Here is a 25,970-nt window from a genome sequence, read left to right as displayed (position 1 = left end):
AAAAACAAATCACTATATTCATTACACTATTCCTTCATCCCATACACATATTGTAGGCTGGATCACTGTAGTGGTCTGGGAAGAACTACCACTCTGGTGAATAGCAGGGAGAAAACTAAGTTGTAGACCTACTCTCAGGCTCTGGTCATTGTAATAAAGCCTGGGTCTGAGAAGAAAATCAATTATTTGTGTTAAAGGAACTCAAGGGGCTAATAAACATCCTAGCACTACAGGAGTGACTGAGGATGGATAAAGCAGAGCTTTGCCTGTCTAAAGCATCTCTCACTTGAGGGCTTCTGAATACCTTTTTTTTTTTTTCCCACTCAAATTGTTTAGCTTCTAAATTAAAGAAGTATCTTGCAGAGATGGCAACAACAATCAGAGAAAGTATGCTTAGATCAAGTCAGAAAGCAGGTTAATAGCACTGCCAGAAAGAGAAAGCAGCTCTCCCTAAACCAATTCCTCTATATTGCCCTGTGGTGCTCACAACCATGAAAAGCCATCGAGTTTTACACATGCACTCAGCAGGTGATAGAAAGAGCCCAAAGGAAATATAAACACCTTCTCCACTTGAGGCCATCAGAGCTCTGAGGTTGCATGTCACCTCCTGGTGTGCTCAGAAGGGTCTTGGAATTATAGATTAAATTAATGTGGATGGATTCCTGACTTTGATTTTGGACTTCAGATGTTGAAATGTGTTTCATCAGGGTACCTGCTCTGGTACTCCCATAGCAAGATATTCTACCAGCAAACATTTGTACCCTCCACCATGCCTTTCTGGTTGACCAACCTCCTCTTATCACCCCAACATTCCTCTGTGTAGAGTTACTGGGCTACGGTTGTTTCTTTACAACACTGAACAACAACTGGAATTTCAAAACTCAAATGCAGACAGGTAAGGACTACTGCCAAATCTACCCCTGAGACCTGTCAGACTCACAGTAAACGGGGGAATCACACAGTGACTTCCAACAGGCATCAAAACAGAGAGCTGCCATCAAAAGGTTTCTCATCCTCAGGTGTCTTTAGAGCACTGTCATCAGAGCTATTGTTCATTCTCAAATCCAAAAAGAGCCTTCCCAGTGTAAGGAGGAAGCCCAAAGCAACAAAGGAATCACAAGTCGTTTATGTTCAGGAAGAAGACAACAGGAGGGTTGTACAGAAGGAAGGATGCATGGGCCAGCAGTGCATGCACTGAGCAAATGGCAGTCAGCAATGCACCACCAGCCTTCCACAATCATGCAGAGGCCTCAGCTTATAGAGCATGGTGCTAATAACACCAAGGTTGTGGGTTTCATCCCATATGGACCATTCACTAAAAAGCTGGATTCGGTGATCTTTGTGGGTCCCTTCCAACTCAGAATATTCTGTGATTCTGGTGCTTTTGCTTCAAATTATCTCAGACAAAAGTAGAAGCAACCTTCAGGCTATAGCTGCTGTTTTACCTGGTAATACACCAATTCCTCAGCAGATACCTGCAGAACCCACTTCTGCCCCATGTCCTCTGCCATGGACAGCACACGGAGCACACGAGTCACTATGAGGAGCACACGCCTCACAGCACAAGCAAATCCAAGCAGGAATACACATCCTTCATTTGCATCATGCAAGACTATCAGCCTGCCTTCATCTTGCAAGGGCCAATGGGCTTCGTTCACCTTCCCACTAGCACAAGAAGGCATTGCAACTTGGCAGCTGCCAGCAGTGGGAAATTCCTGCTCTCTGGGAAATGGGGAGAGGGAAATACAATGGCTGTGAGGGATGATCCTGGGATGGCATCACAAAATCCAAATCAGATAATATCCTGAGTTCAAAGGGATCCACAAGGATCATCAAGTCCAGCATTTAAGTGAATGTTCCACCCAGGTATTGATCCCACAACCTTGGTGTTAATAGCACCATGCTCTAACTAACTGAGCTAATCTTAGGGTACAGAACAGCTGGACTGAAAGGAGAGTGGATTTGAGGTGAAAACACTTTACATTTTCTTCTTCTAGTCAGTCAAAGCCACATGACTGAAGGAGAGGTCCCTCATCTTCATCCCCAAGCGATGCCCATCCTCTCAGCATACCATGGACAGAAGCCTGGAGCTACAGCTCATTTCCTTATCCTGTGGCAGGAGCAGCTCTGAGAATATTCAGGCAGCCTCAGCGTAAGGCCAGGACAAGTCCTTAGATAATACATGTTGGTTCCTTGGGCTGCACACGTGTCCCCAGCCTGGCATGGTCACACAGAAGATTCAGTGCAGACCTCTAGGCAGGGATGCCTCTGCATACCAGCAGGCACTGCCTGACTGGTTTTTGCTGGGCCTTCAATTCAGGAGCAAGTGGCCAAAGACAATCCGGATCCAAAGACTAATTTCTTTCCCACTAAGCACTACCGGTGTCCTTCTCCCACTGGAATCTCTGCCTGCAATTAGTTCCCTAGGAGGGGGCTTGCCTGTGCCATTAAGAACAGTTACATTATATGATCTAGGAGAAATCAATGTCTCTAATAGTCAGCAAAGGCGGTGGAGGAGAGGGTGATGGGAGGGCTGTTTCTCTGGAGACACCCTTCTCAGTAGAAATCCCAGGGGTATTGCCCCAGGAAGAGAAATAGTGAGGACAGTAATTAAACTTCCATGGAACAATTGTTTACTGGAAGAAGCACAGAAGCTGCTCAGTGTCTCTCAGAAAGGCAGAGGCAGTGGCTAGACTATCCCTAGGTACAGATGAAGTGCCTCTGCCCCTGAAGTCAGCAGTCTATGGTGATTTACACCACAAGTGGTAGGAGGACGGGAGTGGATAGACACCTTTCCTTTAAAATACCCTTTTTCCTCTGTCCACAGTGGTGTTTAAAGGTAAGACCACGCCTTGCAAGTATTGAAGCATTGGATCATGCAGTATAATTAAGTTATCCTAAATGAAGCCTGAGACATCTTAATATCCCAAAGCAAGAAAACCTTCACTCTGCAGGCATCTTCCTCTCTCTCTTTTTCTCCATTTCCTCCTTCTTGTACACCTCTGCAGTTCCTGGAATGACAAGCCACCTCACCGGCTGGCTGTAATTGCTGGAACTGTTCCCTAATGCTTTTGCCTTCTCCAATTGCATTAAACTGCATCTTTAGAGGTACAGCCCTATTTATTCATGCTGCTCGTGTGGAAGGGGGAAGAAATGCAGACTGCCTCTTCTCCCCTCTCCCTCCTTTGATTTGATGGGTGTGGCAGGTTTAAACCTTTACAGCCGCTGGCTCTCTGGCGCTGGGGTGAGGAGGAGAGGATGGAACGGGAGGGAAGCCGTCGTCTATGGCTGGTGATGAATGGGACTCCTCTCACCCACAAGTGGGAAACCTGCTTGTGGGTTATTGTTTAATCACCCATGCAATCCAATAGTGAGCACATACCCCCATAATGTCCATCTGTTCTAGAATGCAGCGCATGCAACACTTGCATTTCTAGCCACCTATCTCACTGCCCAGCCCTATGTGTTACTGACTGCATCTCTCGCCGGCAGGAAAGGTTGAGTTCAGGTTCTCAGACATAGCTCAACCCAGCTTTTCAGCTATGCTACCTCTCAGCTGATTATTTTGTGGGCTCAGATTCAGAGCTGCAGTCAGCTGTAGGCAGAAATGACAACACTTAGCTATCTACATCTCTCATGGGCGGGCACAGTCAGTCAGTCAAATTCTTCACTCTTCACACTGGCATCGCACCCACAAGAAAGAATAATCTGCAAGGTATGAGCGTGTGAATATATTTGTCTCTGAGGGGTGGGAGGACAGACACACACAGGCACACCTAGACACAAATGTGAAGAGATTTCTTCCACGCCCAAGCCTGTAATTTCAACATTTTTCTCCTTAGCTGCCAAAAAGGCGGGACACCGGGGACTTCCCCTGAAAAATAATTTGAGGAGAGATGCCTTTATTTTGGGAAGGAAACTCCTGCCAGTGCTGAAGAACCCATTCCATCTTTTTCTCTCAGTGAAAGGTCTGGGTGGGGACAGAGGAAGAGCACATGCTGAAAACCGAGGTCTTTTTCTTCTCCCAGTCAGAGCTTCCTCTGGCGCATCATCAGCTTTCCCGAGCGAGCCGCTGTACCGCCAGTTTGGCAATTGTGCTGCGAACCCAGGTACGGGAGCAGCAGCTGGGCTCCGAGCCCACCGCTATCCACGAACACGCTCAGGCAGGCGCAGTGGGGCGGCGCGGCTGCGGGAGGCTCGGGGAAGCATGTGGCAGGAGCGCCCGGCGTGCCTGTGCGTATGCCCGTAGTAGCGAGAGGCGAGCGCTCGCAGAGCGGGGCCGTGCGCCGCCCGTGCACGCGCAGACAGAGGGGTGTGTACCATGCGGAGGAGCCGTGCGGGAGCGGGCACACGGGGCTGCGTGCGAGCAAGGCACCTGCCGGGAATGCCGCGCGTTCCTAAGTGCCACTGAACACAAAAAGACACGAGTAAGCCCGGCGAGGTGTAAAGAACAGGTGCATCAGAATGCCATTCGGGAGCTTTAATGCCCAACCTGCGACGGTACGGGCAGAATGATCCCTAGTCCCCCGTAGCTCTTTTCAGACTCCAAAGAACCCCAGAGCTCCTACTTTATCTTAACATTTGCCGTGCACCTCTGCCCACTGCTCTGTCACTTTGCCTCCCTGTCTGCCTTCCTTCTCCTCCTCTGCTCTTTTCATCCCGTATTTGCCATCAGAACGTGCTCTGCTGGCTGACTGCGACGTGTTCCCCCCTCCCCAGCCTTCACCCCCTCCTCCCAGATTTTAGTGAGCATATCATTAATTGCAGAGCATTTGTAAAACCTGCATGAGGAAAAAACACAGGATGACGCAGGGTCTCTTTCTATCCCAATCACTTGCCCCTCCCCATTATTCTACAAATTTCTCCTTCGTTTGCTAACACACATCTCCATTCAGAAACACACTTTAACCTGAATCTTCTTTCAACCCTGTGCTGTTCACAGGAACTGTTCTGTTCTGTGAACAGAACACTGCAGTGCTATGCTGTAAAAAACACTGAAATTTACGCATATATAAAGAAAGTAACCAGTATGGTGCTGTGCCTGAGTTGAGTTTTGTGCTCAGAACAAGCACCAAAGCTCCTTGTCGCTACCTACAAATCCGTAATTCTTGGAAGTTACTAAAATGCCTTGCAAAGATATCTAGGGTCAGTTCCTGCCTCAAAGTTCCAGCTGCATAAATCCAGCATCCTCCCGAGGAAGTCCAAGAGTTGCAGCCAAAAAGGCTTTCCTAATCAGCAGCAGGTTTGGGCTTTCACACAAAATAAAAGGGGGAAGGGTGAGGGGGAAATTATCTAAGCAGCTTTTTTTTTTTTTTTTCTCATTTCATTATCATTTTGGACACAACAATTTTGACACTGAAAGGAGCCCCCACCCAAACCTTCTCATCATCTCAATTCCCTTATAGCAAAAGCCAGGCGGTACCAGGACAGAAAATGAGCGCGTTTCCAACAGGTTCACACCATGAGCTTCTCTTATCCCACCCGAGTTCGGAGCTAACAGAGGCGTGGTCCTCTGTCTCTTTACCAGCTGGTGCACAGTTGTCTAACTGGTTGTACTATGAAGGGTATTGCAAAGAGGGTGACTCTCCCCCTCCTTAGGCTAATGCTTTTGTTACTATTTAATTGGATTTTCCACTGTAGCGTAGGTTAAAAAAAAATTCCTTCAGGTTAATTCTTGCTCAGATTGTTGCAACACAAAAAATGAATACACCTGTCCTCCGCGCCACCTCACAGCACAGGCACATAAAGCATCTCCCATTCATCAGAAACAGGAGCAATTGAGAGCGTTCTGACCAGGGATCAAGGCTCACTGGGCATCCGTTCCTTTTTGGCATAAGATGAAGAATTGCTTCCTTTATCTCCAAGGTAGAGCCAGATCTCATCACGTTTCCTGCCAGCCGCAACACTCCCCTCCACTTCCCCCCCCTCCCCCCCCCGCCCCATCCACACCCTCAGAACCACAGACAGAAAACCCTAGGCAATATAACTGCCCCTATTAAAAAAAAAAAAAAAAAATAGAGGGGGGATTTTGGTAGCTCCCCCAAATGAAATGTGGATGTAGGCCACCCCCCTTCCCCACATCACCAGCCCCGGAAAGGCAAAACAGTCACGTTACAGGGTGTGAAAAGAACCTTCAGTTGCAAGATGCTAAAGAATTGCAAAATAGACGTCTGCTGAAAGCGGCTGAAATTTCCTCCCCCCTTACCCCAACCCCTACCCCAGCCCCTACACACTCAGGCAGGCACGCACCCCACGGACATCCAACAGCCTGGGATGTTTCTCAACAGAAAGAAATATAAAAATCTTAAGCTCTACCTGTTTTGTTCTTCTCATACAGCACAGCATGATCGTATTGTCCCCTTCCTTCCTTCTTCTTCCTTCCTTCTCCTCTCTCCTTTTCCTCTTCTCTCTCTTATCTCTCCCCCCCACCCTCTCCACTCCCTCCCTCCCTCCCTCCCTCTCTCTCTCCCTCTCTCTCTCGCTCACACACACATACACACACGAGCACACGCGCGCACACACACCAGGGCAGTTAGCAGCAACTGGAAGGTCCACAGCTATTGCTCATCACACATGCACACGCTGCCTCTCCCTGCCTCCCTCCCTACCCTTCCCAGAATTGTTCGCCAGCTCTCCCTGACTCGTCACCTCCCCACCCCACCCCCACCCCGGCAGCCACCCCCACCCCCCCAAGTCCCTCGCCAGCCTCATGAATAATTAAAATCTTCAATCTGGACCCAATTACCCAACGACTTTCCCACTGTACGGAGGCGACAGGGGAGAGGGGACACTGCGGGCTGCGGAGGGGTGGGGTGGGCTGGGGTGTGTCTGGGAAGCACCGGGCGAGGAGGGGACCGGGCGGCTGGGGAGCCCCTAGCCCTACTCCCAACCACAGCAGCCGAAGCCCCCTGGCCACGGCCAGGAGTGGAATTTATGAGTGAAGAAAGCATAAATCTTTGCTTGGGTGGGGTGGGATGGCGTGGGCACGGAGGGGAGAAGAGGGAATGGAGGTACTGCCACGGCAGGCAGTATATGCCATGCACAGGTGATGTACCGTAGGTGGGAGCTGCGAGCTAAACGGGAGCTGGTAAATATGTTAAAATGGCTGTTAAAAATCCCTCTCCCCAGCACACTCGCAAACATACATGTACGGGCTGCCTTCTCCATATGTGCAGGCATAAACCCTGAATAGTGATGTCCTGCACCACTGAACGGGACAACTTTCTCCCTTGTTCCCTCAGTCCATCCCACAGATCTTCCACAGGCACAGAAAACAATACTCCTGCAACACTTTTTTTTTTTTTTTTCTCAAACTCACAGAAATCATCCCTTTTCCTTCCGTATAGATCTCAATTAATTTCCATGTCGAAGTATTTTCTACCCCTATTGATCTCTGCCTGCAAATTGCTGTGAACTACTGCGAGGCAGATGTGCGTGTTCACACACAGAGGCACCCTCCATGCACGTGTGGGAGCAGGAGTGCATGGGTCTGCATGCACAGGAGATCATGGCGATGCAGGCGCCCCAGCAAACATTAATGCGCACATGCACTCACTCCCAAGCACACGTCTGGAAAGTTATAGTGCCGTGTTTTCTCAGAATACACATGAGCTGGATAGCTGGTATCTGTCATTGGGAAAAAATATCCCAGACAACAGTTAAACCAAAGTGTGACAATGTTGGGCATGTTAAAAAATATGTTTTTTTAATTGCTGGATTTTTAGGATTTCATCAACCAACATTCAGATTTTGCTTATCTCACTTACTGAGTCTGGGAGGCACAGTCAGATGCTGTTCTCTATTTAGCACTAATGTCACTACATCAGCTTCTCTGCCACACCATGGAGTTACTTCTAATGTATTTTTAATATAAAACTGCCTGTAAAAGAGAAGAAAAAATGTCCTAGGTTATTACTAAGGTCTTTGCTCTTTAATTACATCTAAATACATTATTAACACAAATATTCATGCATGCGTGCACACTTACACAAATAAATGCATACGTATATAGATATAGTTTCTGGAATACCCCTCAGTACAGACTCCTACATAATCATATCCTGTTGCTATGATATCATTGCAGTTCCCAGTACACCATTTATTTTAAGAAAAGCAAACAGTATTTCAAAGAAAATCTAGCTAGCTATCTACATCTGTATGCAATTTAAGGAAGTGTATTTTGGGGTCAAGAAGGTATCAGCATTAGTCCTGGGCTACAGACTAGAAAAAGAAAATAATGATATGGTAATGACATTCAGAGAAGATACTAAACTGGGAAGAATTGCAAATACCAGCTGACACAGAAGTAGACCAAAGGATTAAGTAACAAAAATCAGATTCAGCTTCAGAAAAAGCATGCAGAGAAAAGGAAGGTAAACTGCAATTATAAAAGAAGACAGGTAAGAAGTGGAGTAGTAGAAAGCAGTGGACATCATGTCTGAGGAAGCGATCTCTGTGACGTACGTCGCTGCTGACGACACCATGCCAAGGCACTGAGGAGCAATGCAATGGCATTTTGAATTACACCTGTGGGACTTATAAGCCTCTGCCTTGGCCTCTGGAGTTGCTGGGGGCTTATCTCTATGACGGAGAGAGGGTGTCATGAGCTTGTGGGCACTTGCCAAGCCACATGACTGTTCCCCATGCCCTTGGGAGATGGGAATTCCCTGGTCAAACGTGTCTGAGAGCTTCAACCGGGTCTCCCTTTGGTGACAATGAAGAGAAATGGGAACTTTGAGGGTGTGACTCAGAACATCCTAAAGCAGAAGCCTAAACTAGGTCAGACAAATCATGCTTCAGAAGTGTTTTGGAAGCTTAATTTTCTTCCTACTGACAAGACCTTTTTAGGGAACCTCCCTATGCTAGGGAGCCCTGATGAGGAAAGCCTTCCCAGCCCCCACCTTTCTAAGACACCCACCTCGAGGGGGAGCAGGCTGGCAGCAGAACTTTGCTGGTGCAGTCAGGGAGGGTCAGGCCATTTTCCTGTGCTCATCCAGGGCAGTTGCTCACCCCCATCAGTCACAGCCAAAGGCAGAGTCAGTTCTCTTCATGCCCAGCCCCACAAGCACTGTACGCTCCAGTTTATTGCAAGTAACTTTTGGCACATAGACAAAACCTCCTTTATGTGTTCCCCATACATACATACTTAGTGGTGAGTAGCTTAGAGGTCTGTAGGCTCACGTCCGTGTTTCCTCTGAATTAATCTTGTTACAGAGAAGAGCCATACATTGAAACCTGAATTTTCAGGGCATGTCAGTTCATAACAGCACTGTCTTTCAAATCAGGACCGTTTAAGTATATTTAAAAGTTTGATCTGAAATTATTCAGCAAATTATATGGTTCTGAAAATCATATCTCAGCATCCCTTGCCTTGCCATTTTGGCTGTTTTCACTTCAAACTGTAAAGTAAAATATCTCATAACACAGCAGGAAGAAAGGACAAGTCCACAGAAATGAAAGGCCAAAGAGAATGAGAGGGAAATAAAGGCACAAACTTCAGCCAGGGAGTAATGAAAATCAGAAGCAAAAATTAAAGGAAGAAGAATAGGTGAATCTCCATTTCTTTAAGTGCCCAATTGAAGATGGGGATGGGATGCTTTCATCCAAATGACACCTTTGTCTCTTCAGGGCACTGCCAGCTCTGGCTCATTCAGCACTCCTTCAGAGTCGCAGGATAACACTGCATCACACAGTGTACATATGCCCTGAAATGCCCCTTTGACCTTGGCTTTTGAATCTACAAAACTAAAAGGAAGAGCAGTTCCAAAGAATAACATGAATGGGGAACCAGGCAAGTGAGCTAGAAGAAGGTGGTGAACAATGACCATAGATTTTAAAAGCTTCATCTGTGAGACTTGACTGAATGACAGCTAAGGAGGTGGAGAAGTGTGATATTTTCAAAAGCTGCAAGCCTCTAGAAGGGAATCATTTGGAGTGATACCCACTCCAAAACACTGTTTGCTGAACGTTGCATGTTGCTTCACCATGAAGGGGGGTATGGTTCATATAAAGTAATTATTATGGTGACTCCTTTAATTCAAAGTCATATCTTTAATTTAAAAGGGCAAAGATCATTTCAAAGTAACAAGAATTATTAGTGGTTATTACAAAATAAGGTGGGTGGAGTAAGAGACACAAAACTGTGCTTTTAAAGCCCGTTCAGTTCTGCTGCAAGGTTACCCCAGCAGCTTGAGGTCCCTATAGATTGAAAGAAAAAGTATCTTCAATCCAGCCGCTAATTTCGGTTCAATAGCAAGACATCAGACTCAGTTTCATTATGAAGAAGCATATAGTTCCAACCTGTTCCTGGGACTGTAATCAGGTTGATTCCCTGACCGAACAAAACTAAATGAAACCAAGAAGAAAACAGTTTGCCTATAGGAGCTGTCCCAGTGGTAACCATACTAAACTGAAGAGGCGTCTCTTTGAGACAAGTACTGTGAAAGTCCCGTTACTAGGGATATTTAAAGCTTCGGTAAAAACAGCTCTGAAGTGAGCGACTTGCTTTCATTGGGAGATAGACTGGGTTTTCTCCTTATTCATATGTTCCACATATAGTGGTAGTCTTGCCTTTTGTTAGCCAACTTTCAAGCTGGCGGGAAAAAAGCCAATTTTTAAAAGATTTTTTGGTATTCTCATTTGAATAGACATTCCTGAAAATCCCACTGTAGGACCACTTGTAATTTCAGTCTCCTCAGTAGCTTTGCAGCTCTGGTCTCATTTGGCTTCACTTTCAGTCATCTATGTCTTAGTGACAAAAAACAGTGCAGTGCAACACTACAACCAAACCAACCTTTTCTAAATGATTTAGACATAGTCATGAATCTCCTTGGAGGAGTACCCATTTTTCAGTATAAGGATCACTTATGTCAATTTACCTTGGATTTCACTTAATCCTGAATTATTAATATTAGAAAAGGAAAGCCTAGTTTATTTTGACCTAAGACTGAAGTAAGAGGCTTTAAAGCCATGATTTTCAAAGCCACAATGCCACATACTCTTGCACAGAAGGCTTCAGAAAATGCCAGTCCAGGAATGCTCTAAATGATTGTGTCTTTAATGACTGCTGGGTTACTTATCCTGGACAATACTGAGTTCATGTGACATTAGCACCTGTTGCCATCAAGCTAGTCACAGGGATGTGTACAGGTGCTCTGTGTTTATTCCCTGTGATTTCCATTTTTCTTCCCATGCCTGCATAGCTGGGCTCACAGCACTGAAGACACCTGAATTTGCAATATAACACATAATAAGAAATGGCCTCACTAATTTCCCTGTTTTCATCATTTTAGAAAAAAATGTTTTCTGTAAATTGTGCAGTTTATAAAAACTTGAATACCTGGGTAAAAGCAAGGGGAGAATAATTTCAACATGCACAAAGAATGATCTGAACAACCCCTGGGTCAATGTTAATTATTATTGAGCTTCAGAATCATCAAAAATTCAAACATAACAGTTAAATACCAGCACAGCTTAGTGTTGAAACTGTAACTCTTCAATAAAATGAAATTTCATCTGCTTGTCTGTCAAAAAGAAAAATGTCATCGCAGAAAGCAGTCAACCTATCAGCTATTATTCTCAGTGTAGTTGTAGTTTGCCATGGGGGAATGTGATACTTTACAAGCCAAACCAAATGTGAGACAGGATGACCCAGGAAGCCCCTTTCTTCTTCTCCAGGGACCCTTCAATATGTGCTGTTGTACACAGTCCCTCCTGCTGTAGCACAGGCTCAGAAAAGCAAGCTTTGAACGAGATTCAGTGTCAACCAGGAGTTCAGCATGGGCCAATTTACCCTGCTTCTCAGGCTGGTCCCAGCCTTCACCCTAAGTCCTGCAGTGCCATGGCAAGTTGCTGTCAGTATCCAGGCTCACACCTCACAGTGCCAGTGGGGATGGCTGTGCTGTTCCATGCTGCGGGGTGTGATGGACAAAAACACTGAGGTGTGAGTCCCACACACTGACTGCACACATGACTGGAGAAGGAAAGGCCACCCCCAGTTCTGTTTTACCCACCTCCTGGCTTCCTCTGGTGATATATTGGCATTCCCCTAGCACTGCAGTGCTGAACAGGGGAGCTGCCCAGTGATACCAGTATGATGACATGAGAGCACTGTGGTGTGAGGCACAATTTCCTGAGCCTGCTTTGGACCACCTGGTCCTGCTCTGCATGTGCTCCCAGTGTCCCTCATTGATGTCAGGGTGGGGACGATGACCTGGATGCTTCAGCACTGAGGAAGAGTGGGCAGAGACAGGCTCATCCTCCTTCTGTGCTGTCCCCTCAGTTGACCAGACTTTTTCTTCTCTCCAGCATAAGAGCTGACTTGAGCTGAAGCAGCCTGCATGAGGTAAGGTACATGGGGTAGCTTGGACACAGATAGGAAATGAATGAGAGGGAAAACAACTGAACTCCTTCCTATGGCCTTAACTGGCACTTCAGTGTCACCTGTGGAGTGAAGTTTTCAGAGATGAAGGACACCCAACAAGCCAAATCTGCCTTTCAGGAAAGGGATGACAATTTTCTAACCATGGTCATGCTTCACTCACAGGCACATGGTGACCAAGTCACACATTGATCAAGATCAATGACAGAAGATAGAAGCAAACTCCAAAACATAGACTGTTAATGGATGTAGGAAGTATTTGTATTGGAGCAGAACCCTTTCACTTACCCACAGCTGAACAGTTAGAGCAGCAAAGATCTACCAAGAATTAAAAGAACAGGAAAACTGTAAACATCCACTTGCCTTTAAGGCCCTAAAAATATTCTCTCCCTGCCATGACTTCATTTAGTTTAGCCACAAGATACCCACTGAGAGGAAAGAGGAAAGTTCAGATCCCTCAGCCTGCCAGAGACAGATGATATATGCAGAGGATTGTTCCCTTGCAGTAGGATCCTCAACACAAAACTCACTGCATCTGATTGGAGTGGAAGAGCTCCCCAGTCCAAAATGCAGAGCACAGGGCTTGAACAGAGAATGGGTCATAGTTCAGTCTCATCAAGGCTAAAATTTTGTTACAATTAAAAGAGTTCTACATTATCAGATCCACACCATACCCAACCTTCTTAAGAGTGCCCTGGTACAGCAATTATTATTTCTTTTCCAAGACCTCACTGTTAGCCAAAGGAATTCACCCCAGAGGGCAGGAAACACAGATGGAATTTTATTAAGAGTCCAGGTCTGTGCAGGTGGGAGTCCAAATCTGCTGCCCCGTGCATGGAAACTGCATTAAAGTAAAGGGCCCTGTTTTAGCTTAGCTCTACAGGATACCAAGCTACGTTTCTGGACTGTGATTTTCTAGAGGTTTAGGAGTTGCTCCAAGCATAATGGTGAATTTTCTATGTAAATCAGAGGGTTTAGCTCCTTCCCCAAGCAATTCTGGTGGTAAGGAGAAAACTAAACCTTCTGGAGAGAGGCAGCCTAATTTCTCAAAGCAGTCCTACTCACTACCTGACACAACTGTTCTATACAACAAAATGCTATATCCCATGCATGCCTGGCACAGTGACATGCTAGAGAAGCATGTGACATACTGCCAGTCTTGGTTCCCACCTGCTGCACCCCTTTCTTTGCCCTACAACCTGCGTGTACAATTCACTCAGCTTGTCCCTGGTGTAGTTGTCACCCAGAGCTGTCAGTCCCCTCTGTCCAGTAGCGGAGGCACAACCTGACACAAATAGAGGCCAGAGAGGGTTTCTGAGCCAGCAGAAGGCAGCTGGAAGCAGCAAGGGAGGTGATGAGGACCCACAGTCAAGCACACAGAGACCTTTATGCCTGGTAATGACACAGCAGATACAGGGCTCAGTGGAGGGGGAAAGGTCTCCTTCAGCTCGAGGGAGAAAGAAGGAAAAAGGCATTTGTTTACCACCTACATAAGAGAGGACAAGCATGCTGACCTAGATGGTCTTCTCATGTGTGTTCATCTCAGTGGAGTCAAGTTTAAATTTATTTAAATAACGTATGGTATAAAATTTGAAGGGTACTACTTCTGTGTTGCCCTAATTTATTCAGCTAGAGAGGAGGAAAAAGAAGTTCATTCTCTGTTTGTTATGAAAGCTAAGCTCAAATATGAACAATGTTCTATAGTAAATGATGGAGAGTTTGACAATCTTATCTGCATCATATCATCATATATTGAAAGGTTCTATTGTTAAGAATACCTACAAGAGAATACAATTTTATCTACTTCAGGAAGTGTAATTCTGAGCTTTCTCATTTTAGAGTTCTTTGCAAGTCAGGGATCTGTGTTAGGTCTTTATAAAGTTAGAAATACAAATTATGTATGTCCAGCTTTCTCAAAATTAGTCACAGTTCAAAAATAACACTGCCATTGTCTGGGCTACATCAAAAGCAGTGTGGCTAGGAGGGCAAGGGAGGGGATTCTACCCCTCTACTCTGCTATGTGAGATCCCACCTGCAGTACTGCACCCCGCTCTGAGGTCCTTGACACAGGAGAGACATTGACCGATTGGAACGAGCCCAGAGAGGGTCACCAAGATGGTTGGAGGGATTGAACACCTTTCCTATAAGGCAGGCTGAGAGAGCTGGGATTGTTCAGCCCGGAGAAGAGAAGGCTTCATGGTGACATAATTGTGCCCTTCCAGTACCAGAAGGGAGCCTGCAAGAAAGATGGAGAAGGACTTTCAACAAGGACATGTAATGACAGGATAAGTGGGAATGGCTTCAAACTGAAAGTAGGTTTATACTGGGTACTAGGAAGCAATTCATTAATGTCTGGGTGATGAAGCACTGGAAGACATTTGCCAAAGAACAGGTGGATGTCCCATCGAAGTGTTCAGTGCCAGGTTGGATGGGGCTTGGAGCAACCTGGTCTAATAGAAGGTGTGTCTGCCTGTGTCAGGGATTTGGAACTAGATGACCTTTAAGATCCCTTCCAATCCAAACCATTCTATGATTCCGTTCAAGAGCAGCATTGAGTTCTGCCTAAAACTTTATATGCCATTAATTTCCTTCTTAAGGTTAAAAGCTTAAAAGCAAAATAAATCAGAGAAAACAAAACACTCAGTCCTCAGGCAACATGAAACACAAAAATGTTGCAACCTTACAGTGTCAGATAATCTCCATGTTGCACATGACACAGGCCAGGCCCTCCCCTGCTTAGCTGTCAGCCATTTACAAGGGATGTTAAAATGTTAAAATGGCAGCATGGCCATTTTCGTTTTTGCATTAAGCTCAGTGGTTACCAAGCCATGGTTTGAGGTTTGGTGATGCCCTCAAGGTCTTCCAGCATTTCTTGTAACCCTTGGGAACTAATAGGCTAAAACAGCCCAACAGGGAGAGGAAAGCTGCTGAAGCACAGAACTCATTTAGTATTGTTGCTTAGAAGCTAGTGAAGGTTATTAATTCTTAGATCTTTGGCAAAAAATGCCTCCTTTGTATGTTTAGTCATCCAGGAAGTCAAAATTATCTCCCAAAGGATGCTGAGCTACTCTGTCTGACTTAATTTTGATCATACTCTGCCCACTGAAAATGGGACTTTGCTGGATCTCCTTTTTTACCATTTTGTCAAACTCCTTCAGGCTCTTATTTGATCTCCTTCACACACAGTGCAACCTCACTGGCCCAAAATTTGTCTCGTTTTTTCCCAGGACATCAACAGATCCTGTCTGTGTAAGTACACAGGTGTCACACCCCAGGAAAATGAAAGGATAATTTTGTACTTCGAAAAATTATGTCATGTTATTTCAGAATTAAATCCCTATTCCTCTACACACAACAAATTTAGGAAGCATTTGTTTTATCTTCATTGACTTAAAACTGATCTTAAGGCCTATTTTACTGTCACTTCCTACAACATTCTATTGTACAATACTTTCTGTCTTTCTTGTAGCAGTGAGATAATCTACATATCAAAGTTGTTTGTGCTGGACATGTAATTTCATGTAATACTGAGAATTTCACCACAGTTTCTACAAAGACATCATTAAAAGGCATAAGAGATGATAAATCTTTCTACTCTGTCCTGAAATGCTATTAAGTAGACAGAAATTCTACTTGGTAGTCACACTCTGCTTTTCAACCCCCAAAAGCAAAATTCAATAATGATAGTGAAGATTTTAAATTCTTACATTATATCCAATGCAATCATGCATTTCTATAAAATCTATCCAAACATTCCAATCATAAACTCATGGGGGTTTTGTTTGCTTTGTTTTGTTGTGGGGTTTTTTTGCTTGCTTTGGTCTGGGATTTTCTGTTTGTTTGTTTTAATTCATTGGAAAATTTTGGATCTGCTGTGGATTCTGTCTTTCTTAGACCCTTCTTCCTTCTTCCTAGGAGATAAATCCATAGAAGTATCAAAGTTAGAAGTCCTCAGACTGTCCAAAATAAGCCTTGATAAATATTACTTTATAAGTGTATTTAAAATTTGGATGCAGAACCGCTTGCTTTCAGTTTTTCAAATTCCTTTGCAACTTCTGAATGAACCCAATTCAGTTACACCATCGCTGACTTCAGTCACACTTTGTTCTCTCCTCAATCACCCCAGTCAAGGACCTAATAGACTCTGCTGCTTTCTCCTGGTCCTGGTGTTCAATTGTTCTTAAGTAAAGCTTAAAATAAATCAACATTATCTCCTGAAACAAATAGATATTTTCATAGACTTCAGGAAACAATTCTTTAACAAGAACATGCATAAAGCTGAGCAACAACAACCTTTTCTCAATGTATGCACATTTATGCCCTGGCAACAGCACTATCAATTTTTCTAAGGCTTAACCCAGAGTTCATATAATTTAAAAGCTATATACTTTCACTGCAGTGTTTAGAAAGCACTCACTACTTTCTTTTACAATTTCAAATAGTTCCATATCTGTTTTTCACAGCAGCAATGTATTTACTGTTCCTAACATGCTTCGGGACCTTGATAAATTTACTTCAGTTTCTCAATTACCACATTCCTAAAGGAGAAAACAAAATCCTCACTGATCTTTAAGTCCCTTTGAAATACATCATAGGTCATCTTTGTTATTAGTCTGCCAAACATATCCACAGTTAAGGTAATTAACATTACTGCATGTGATGAAGACACTTTTTGAAATATCTCAAATCTGATTCTTTTGAAGTCATATGTGGAAAAACACTCATTCTCTGACTCCGTGGTAGAAGTTCCAACAAATGTCCCCCAATCTGCCCCATGTTCTTAATATTTCCCCTCTACTGTACTTTTCATAAACTCTCCATGACACAGCCATCTCCTTGAACCTGTATGGCTCCTTCATTTGGCTCCTATGACCCTGAATAACAACTTTTGGCCTATCCATAAGGGAAAAAACAGAACTTGCTCTTTCGGAATTAAGTGTCTGCTGATTAATCAGACATATTCTACTTCAGAAAGAGCTGAAAACTCTTACAGGCTGGAAGAGTGTCTGGGAGAAGCATCTTTGCTGTTTCTTTTATTGCTTCTCTCCATCCCTAGTTTTGGCTCCTGAATAAAGACAGTGAACTAGATGGACCTCTGGTCTACTCAAAGATGGTCATTCTCAAGCTGCTAAAGAGAGTGAGTAATACTTGATTTTCCCTGCCTCTCCTTGACTAATTTGAATCTTTCTCTGCCATCTACCCAGAGATGATATTTATGAAACTCTTGGAGGGTTAGCTATCTTTGTCACTGCTGTCTTCTTGTCAGACATGGGTGGGATGAGATAGTGAGATGAAGTTTCCTCATGACAGGGACAGACTGACATTCTGAGTCAGCAGAATCACCAGTATGTTGGGTAGGTTTCTTTGCTAATGTAGTGCACTTTTAATATAAATTGCTCCACAGATGAGTTTCCAAATCAAATAGTATTTCAGACCCATCAGAAAGACTCCCACAGCAGCTGTCTGCAAACATATTCCTTCTGCAATTTCTGGACTTCCCAGCTGTTACTGGGCAGCAATGTTTAACCCAAACCTGTGGTGTAGGGCTCATTCAGACAAGGATGTGTGTGATGCCTGTGGTAGCAAAGAACTGCTCTGAGCTGCAGCACTGTTAGAGCTCAAAACACCCATCTAGGCTTCCCTACTCAGCAGGAAGCAGTCACACAGCCATGCAAGTAAATTACAGGCTTATCATTCCTCATTCAAGCATCAGCACAGTCATTCAGCAGAATCCCCATGGCCCTACAGCAAGACCACAGAAATATAGTGGTTAAAACTGCACTTTGCATTTGTGCTTCACCTTTTTTATTGCCCCTGCTCTGTCACTTTGCTTCATGGTTATTCAACAGGTGCCCTTTGAATAAGGAGCATGTGGCACAGAGATGACTGGCAGACAAGGCAGTAGAAAAGAGCAGTCTAGGAAGCAGTTGTGCTTATTATAAAGGGCAGCTAACTGATTCATCAGTGCCCTCCCAAGAAAACCATGCCATATAAATGTTATTTTGAAATTAGCCTTGCGCTATAAGGAGGATTAGTTGGCATGCTTGAAGTGTGAATACCTAATGTCCTCTCTCCCTAAAGAAAGATAGGTTGTGGGTATTTTTGCCCTCCAACTTCATGGTGCATGGCTTCAACTCAATTTATGATGTGTGCCCCAGGGCCATTTTTTCAGTCAATTCTAGTTTAAAAGAATTAGCAGGATTTTCACTCTCCCATGTTAGACTGGTAGTCTGACTCTGACTCTCACCCAATGCTGGAGGAAGAAGGTAAAAAATAAGATTGCAATCCAGCAGAAGATACTGCAAAAGGAAGAGATAGGAACCAGGGTTGCTTCCTTTTGTAGGTCTTGCAAGGAGAAACAGCAGATCTGCCAAGCTACAGATTGCTGTGTGAGCATGCAGTGAGGTTGGAAGAGCATATGGCAGGAGTGGCTGCCTGGCTGAGGTGTACCTATTGCCAGCCCTGCCATTCAGGGCTGTGGAGACAAGATAAAACTTTATTTTAGTGCCCTGACAGCTGACAGGAACTTGTCACATTGCAGAAGCTGCCGAATCTCAAGTCAGAGGAAGAAGGGGAAGAGAAGAGAAATCAAAAGCCATCTCATACTTGGTGCATACTTGTCTAATTTCTGAGGGACGAGAGATAAGGTGAGGTCCCTCATGTATTCTGTGAACACAGTCCCTAGCACTAAAGGGTGGTAACAAATGCAAGAAGGACACAGCAGAAAAAAGTGCTAGAAGAATCTGGACTGTACTTTATTTCATGTTATAACCTCTTTTCAAAAGACATGGAAAATCTCCTGCTGCTCGGTATGGGTAAAACTGCTCTGAGATTTCCTTGTAACTACTCAAAATGGAGAAGAATCTGAGCTGGCAGGATCTTCTTTCCAGTGTTCCTGGTAAGTGTAGAGTTCATTTCCACGGATCCAGAGATGGGAGATGAGGAGGAAGAGCAGGGTTTTGGGGAAAATCCGCAAAATCAGTAACAGTTATTGGGCTGGAAACATAAACACTGAAGTGTTTTATTTAAATTTTTCTGCAGACTGCAGATAGTTTCTGCTAGTGCATTTAGGAAAAAAGGGACTAAATAAAAAAGTCCCATAGAACAGTTCTGCCTAGCTTTTTGAGCTCATCTTTCTATTTTGTTTTAGTCATATGATTTAGACAGTGACCCTCTGCAGAGTATTCCAACAACAGCTTCCACTATCTCTACTGTTTATTCCAGATAATTCATCACATAATAGGTTTTAGGCTGTGGGCACTGTAGTATCACTTCCATTCTCAGCAAACATGCAGCCAAACATGCAGCCTTTTTCCCCACCAAACTTAGTGGAAATGTCTTCATTAAGGTGTTCTGCATCTTATCAGATCACACCTAAAGGCTGCTGGTTCCTTGAGGCAGGAATCCTCCTTTAGACAACACTAGATACGATGCTGGCGTGAGACAGATGTGTCAGCTCCTCTCATCTGTTAACACAATTGCAAATAAAAAGAGAAATCTAACCTGGATTTCAGTGGCAGTCAGGACTAAATGCTAGATTCAGATCTAATGAGCAAGTCATTTTAGTCAGATTTATGTACCTTTCTTGGAATATAATGTCCTTAAAAACAGAATCTGGATTCACTTCTCATTGACATGCTGTGTCAATGACACATCTTCTTAATGTTGTTGGTGTCTGGTTGATCCTCATGTTTCCTCTGGCTCCACACAATAAAAAACCTTTTGAACAAGAACACATCTTGGAAGCTGAATAAACTCAGTCTGTGCTTGAAACATTTAAGAAGTGTAGGAAAGAAGGCAAAAGAAATCTGCCAGTATGGCTGGAAGAGAAGCTTATCTTGCCTTGGCTGGATTCACTTTGGTTTTCCTCTCCAGCTTCTTCCCATCATTTGCTGCACCCATGTATCCCTGAGGATGCTGACCCCAGAACAATATGCTGCAAAGGTGATTACAGTCTAAAAAGGAAAAGAAAACCCTGTCATTGTGATTGTTATGGGTTTTAGCTTTTCACACTTAATCCTTTAATTGGTCTTTCTGGCAAGAAGAATTCGATACTTGGCTTTATTGCTGCATGGATGAGCCCTATTGCAAATCCCATTGGGGTAAAGTTACAGTCATTTGGCAGTAAGAAGATCCATAGCAACCTCTCAAAAGCCTACCCAGAGGATTCCTTGTTGACATCACAGTCTCTGTGTGATGTCATAAAGCCTCCTAGAAGATGAAACAAGACAAAAAAAGAAGCAGGACCTCTGGATATTTGATGAGATTGAGTCTAGCCCTTACTCCACCATTGTACGTATCAAGAGTAATGTCAAAGGAGATTTTGGGTCTTGGCTTTTAGCCAGAACATTGATGAAGACAAAATACAGAACAAGAAGGTTGAACAGGCTATATGCATAGTAAAAAACATCTTGTAAAAGGTGTTGAGTGTGCTGGACCAGAGGGGCAAAGAACATTATAGTGAGCCATTTGGGCAGACCCAGACGAGGGCTAAGCCACCTGAGCAACAGACTCTTTGGATGAGACAGTTTTGTCTTATGGAAATATACAAGTAAGTTACCTTGGAACCTTCCTGCTAAACATCTCAGTGAAATTTAATCTCCCGTGTCCCAGGCCAAGAGTGACAGCAGCTTCATTGCATTCCAAATGAGCAGCCCTTGAGGTATGAAAGAGTGAAACAACATCATTTAGACTAAAATAAAACATGGGAGCTCTGATTCACAGTCCTATTCATTAACTTCCTTCCCCAAGAGAATGAGAAGGATTCAAATCATTGCAATGGGTACAATCCATTACAGGAGTGTAATTTCTTCTAAGTTTCTGAATAGAAACCTAAAGGCTTGGCCCTAACAGCCCTTTTCAAGTCAGTCAATTTGTGCTGATGTAACTAATGAGACGTCTGGACCCATCATCATGAAAAGAGAGCAGATTAACACCTGTGAAGCTAAAAATAAAAGCGTCACCTCTGAGGTTGGGCCCATGGTGCTTATTACAAGGGGTGGGGTAGGATTGGCAGAGCTGTGCATCCATCGTGGATGTCACCATGGCACACCCACGCCAACATCTCCACGGAGACATAGCACATTTCTAGCTCCTGCATCACCAACTTGTTGCCAAGGAAACAAGAGGATGTAAAATAAAAAAAAAAAAAAAAAAAAAGAAGAAAAAAAACCTCAATGACATTCAATTTTGAGACAGTCAAGAAACCCCTGAAAGGGATTCTAAAGTGCCTGAGAAGGAAATGGAAATTGGGCTTCTAATTACAGATTCTCAACCAACTCCTTTTTATTCCTTGGTTATTCTGTCTGCTCACGTCACTGTCTTCTTGCCATTCTCTGTCTACAGAGGTACGAATGCCAGACACCGGTGAAAAGAGAATCAGAAAGAGCTTTCCTGGAGTGAAGGAGGGGAGGGAGGGAGAGCAGGGGAGAAGGTTACTCAGTACAAGCAATAGTGGAGATTCCATAACTCAGAGGAAGGTGGTGGACAGAAGCTGCAGAAGGGGAAATGTGTGGGAAAAAGGCAGAGTAGGAGAGAAGGTTTCTGTAAGAAGGGAATATGTGCATTTGGCAGGTGTGGGTGTACACATTTATATCTACACAAAACACATGTGTATTTTTATATATACAGCTGAGAAGGTACATGTACATACAAAGGTGTACCAAAATCTACACTGCATAACTAAAAACCTGAGCTGTGTACTCCCCATTAAGTTGACATAGAAATCAAGCAACTAAACAAGAGTGTGTCTTTTTATTTTGTTTCTTTTAATCCAAATGTAGCACTACATTTACAAGTTTTTTCCACAACCAAAAAAGCTACAAATCTGCATCTCTTTTAAAATGACAGCCAGAACTTTCATGCAACCACCTGACTCTAGGAGCTGTGGCTTTGCAAAAATAGGAGAAAATGTAAGAAGAACCACAAGAAGGTGCTGACAGGTGGCAAACCTGGCAGTGCACATAAACACAAGAGCACATAAGAGAACTGGCAAAGTGCATGACAGTAGGAAGGGGAGGATGTGTTGGGTGTTACTGTGCAGAGACACAGCTACCAAGACAAGATGTGCCAGTGTTGTCTAAGCATAGCAGAGCCACACTCCTTGACCACTGAAACCTGCACGGTCTCGAGTTAGACAGCCTTGTTCTCTTGGGGAATGAGCACAGAGAGGGTTAAGTATTTGAATAGGTGTCTGCATATCATCTTACTTGAGAGTGAGGGATAGGGAAAGTTTCATCATGTTATAGCATAAAGTGGTCCAGATGTTTAATGGCTACCCTGCATGGCTGCAGGATGGTTTCCATTTGGGTTAGTGCTGAAACAGATGAAAGAGCTCTGTCTTTACGTACTTCTCTTCAATATTCATCTCACCCTTCCTCATGCCTTGAGCCTGTCATCAGACTTGCAGCCAGAAGTGAGATTGCTATAGACCAAGAAGGAAAACTTATAGACAGAAGTTAACCACTGCTGAATTCCAACAAGGGTCCTACAGAATGACACAGAGGGATCTCATTTAATAACAAGGAGTTCATGGATTTATGGCTGTTGATAGTAAAAGGCTGCCTGCAGTAAGGTTTGGACTCCATCCCAGGGAGACAACCATTGCTGACCAAACACAAATATCCCTTTGTGCCCCCTAACTTCTTCCTGCCTCTTGTACAGGTCTTTCTAGGCAGATCTTCTTCCCCTTGTTAGAAGAAGATGTGAAGGATGCCAAGTACTTCTGTAAAAACCTGTGTGGTGACAGTCCTGGCAGTCCAGCAGCTTTTTCTAAGGTTGCCATGACATGGAAGTGCTGGGCACATGAATCCCAACTGTGGAGAACAGCAGCCTATATGCAGATGCTGCATTCAGATTAGCAGAAGCAAGTCCTGACCACTTGGCTCTCCCCTACCTACTATGTGAGGTAGTTTGGAGATTCCAGTCCCCTTGGAGATTGTAATCAGGAGAAGATACAGAGACCTACTCTTACATGTATGCACACAGTACAAAACTGTACAGCAATAAAAGCAGCCTAAATCACCTAAATGACGAAACCAAGGTCAGATTAAAACATTTTAAGCATTTATCAGTGGTCCACTTCAATTTTATTCCTGAGTAAGGTGAAAATAGATGGAGTGCCTAAATGGCAGGCCACAGAAAGTGGGCTCAGCTTTGTGTGTTCCAATGCCAGAGTGCCTCACAGACTCAGCCCATGTCCATAGAAGCAGAACACAGTGTGGCCACATCCAAAGGGGCCATGTGCCCCCAGCAGAGCTGTACAGACAGAGGGTGTCTGGTGCTGAGAGCTGGCCATAAGTTAGATACAGGGAAGCAGAGGCATTGCTGTCAAGATGCAGGGAAAGTGAAGGAGAAGACAGAAGAATTCCATTTCCTCTTTTCAGCACATCTTAATTCCCCATCATATGTCTCAGCCATATTTTTTTTCTAGCATATCCAAAATGTTACCTCTTCTCAACTAAGATAAATACACCATTCACATGACTACTTTCTGTATTAAAAAAAAAAAAGAAAAAAAGAAAGAATGCTTTTATCAGGGAGTTTAGAGTCACAAATTACTTGTGAAAAAGGATATAATGCATTCTGTTTAAAAATGCAGGTATATATCACAACTCCCAGCTTCTGAATCACCACTACATGTTCATGTTTTCTGGAAGGAAAGATGTTTTTTGGTAACTTACTGTCTTGAATGAATTTATCACTTGTTGGGTATTGTTGAAATACCCAACAAGTGACATTAAAATTTACTTCAGGCAAAATGCAAGTTCTGATAATTTTGTTTTTTTCTGTTTACTCCAAATGCTGTTCATCAATGAAACGAACATTTATTCCAACTGACTTTTTTTCAGGCATAATTTTATAATTCATATTTCCCTAAATACAGCTTTGCCTCTTCACAAATACTTTAATAGGAACTACTAAATTTGCTTTGAGTGAAAAAGTATAAGATGCCCTAGGAAATTCAGAATTTGGGAAAAATGTTTCTAAAACTCTGACAAGGGGTTTCCTTTGTAAACAAAATTGCAACTGACTTATGCAGTATGACTTTCCTAAATGTTTAATGCACAGTACAGGCTCTCTTACTCATATGCATACACACACATGCATACATTCTCTAACACACTCCATGTCTGCAATGCAAATACACCATCATCTCTCCCTCTAAACACATACAGACCTTCTCTTTAGCATAAGGACAGCTACACACAGACCTGCACAATGACATCTTTCTGACACAGAGGCCCTGAAACACAATTTTATCTCTCTCTTATATACACTGTCATTCCTTTTTTCTAACACAATGCAATCTCCCTCTTGCTCTTTCTTTCTTACACACAGACACAAAAACAGACACATACAGTGTAATCTTATCTCTCTGAGATTCAACTACAGTATCTACACTATTTTCAAAATTGCATAAACACTTTCTGACTGACATTTCCATTTGTAGACTCCATCATTCACAACTACACAATTGATTGCAGAGATGGGAGGATGTGGAGGGAAGTCCTTGATCACGTAAACGCCTGTCTCTTAGGTGAAGAGGCCTTTTCTGGCAAGATTTTATTTTACAAGCCAGGAGACATTACAAGCAATGTTTTCAGTTTGGATGCAGCATTAATTACACAGTGCTCCTTGTTATATTACACCACCAACAAATAGTAAGAGACTTAAATAGCTTGATAAAAAAAATTGCTAGAACATAAAAAAGATTTTTCCCGTATTGCTATCATTGTCAAACACTTCATTGATACCTTCCACAATACGTGCTGCAAGCAAATTACAATATGCAGTTACACCAATATTTCCTGTGACATATAATATGCAGTAGGCCCTGAGATTTCAAAAGAAAAAAAGAAAGATGTATAGAGGAGGTTCCACCTCCACTTAAGCTATTATTTCTACAACAAAAGTCTGTTCTTAAATCACTTGTATTAGCAGGATTGTTCTAATGGGAATATTAAAATGAATGTCTGCCTCTGCGAGCTTCTCTACACAATGGAGATTGCCAACAGTGAGAATTAGAGGATGCAACACAGAGCACTTCTCTTGCATGCTATTGATTCAGACCCAGAGTAATTGGCTGGCAATTTTGGGGGAACCTCTGCAAAATTAAATTTCATACCCTCATTTGATTTCTCCAGATTACCTCATAACAGAACTAAATATTAAAATGAAAATGTAATGAAGGATCTGGGGTTGATCAGTGATATTACAGAGCAGGTAAACAGGAATTTTTTCACAGGGTCTTGTTGGACTGCAAGGGCTATTACCTCCACAGAGCAGGCTTTAAATAAAAACTGCAGAGGAAAGAGTTATTTAAAAAAAAAAAAAAAAAAAAAAAAAAAAAAAAAAAAAGAGAAAACAGAAAACAAGCTTCAGAGTATTGTCTTAGCTCTAAATAAGCACCTTAACTAAACACAGCTAGGGTCGCTAACAGAGAGTAACTTGCTATAATTCCTGGAAAAATGTTATTTCTTCATCATGAGGGGAATTTTGCCTAAGAATTTCGACCAAAGCATCAATATGGCTTTAAGAAAATTTCCTCAGAGACAGGAAAAAGGAAATACTTTTATGGAGCCCAAACTCA

At 43.4% G+C, this 25,970-nt stretch overlaps 1 protein-coding gene and 1 long non-coding RNA gene across 2 annotated transcripts in view; both read right to left on the bottom strand.

Annotated features, from left to right (window-relative positions):
• The window catches only part of GAP43 (growth associated protein 43), a 52,155-nt gene extending 45,714 nt beyond the window's left edge, over window positions 1-6,441 (bottom strand). Inside the window, exon 1 of the mRNA XM_068181110.1 lies at window positions 6,316-6,441. Coding sequence (XP_068037211.1) covers window positions 6,316-6,345 — 30 coding nt within the window. The 5' untranslated portion in view covers window positions 6,346-6,441. The remainder of the gene's footprint in view (window positions 1-6,315) is intronic.
• A 6,706-nt stretch (window positions 6,442-13,147) lies between these two features.
• On the bottom strand, window positions 13,148-22,041 carry LOC137468896 (uncharacterized). The gene is made up of 2 exons (XR_010996235.1): window positions 21,343-22,041; window positions 13,148-14,615 (listed from the first exon to the last, which is right to left on the bottom strand). It is a non-coding gene; the product is annotated as an uncharacterized lncRNA (long non-coding RNA).
• Window positions 22,042-25,970: the final 3,929 nt, after the last annotated feature.

The sequence above is a fragment of the Anomalospiza imberbis genome, chromosome 2 (assembly GCF_031753505.1).
Source record: "Anomalospiza imberbis isolate Cuckoo-Finch-1a 21T00152 chromosome 2, ASM3175350v1, whole genome shotgun sequence".
Classification (NCBI taxonomy): Eukaryota; Metazoa; Chordata; class Aves; order Passeriformes; family Viduidae; genus Anomalospiza; species Anomalospiza imberbis.
This window is presented reverse-complemented; position numbering and strand designations above follow the sequence as displayed.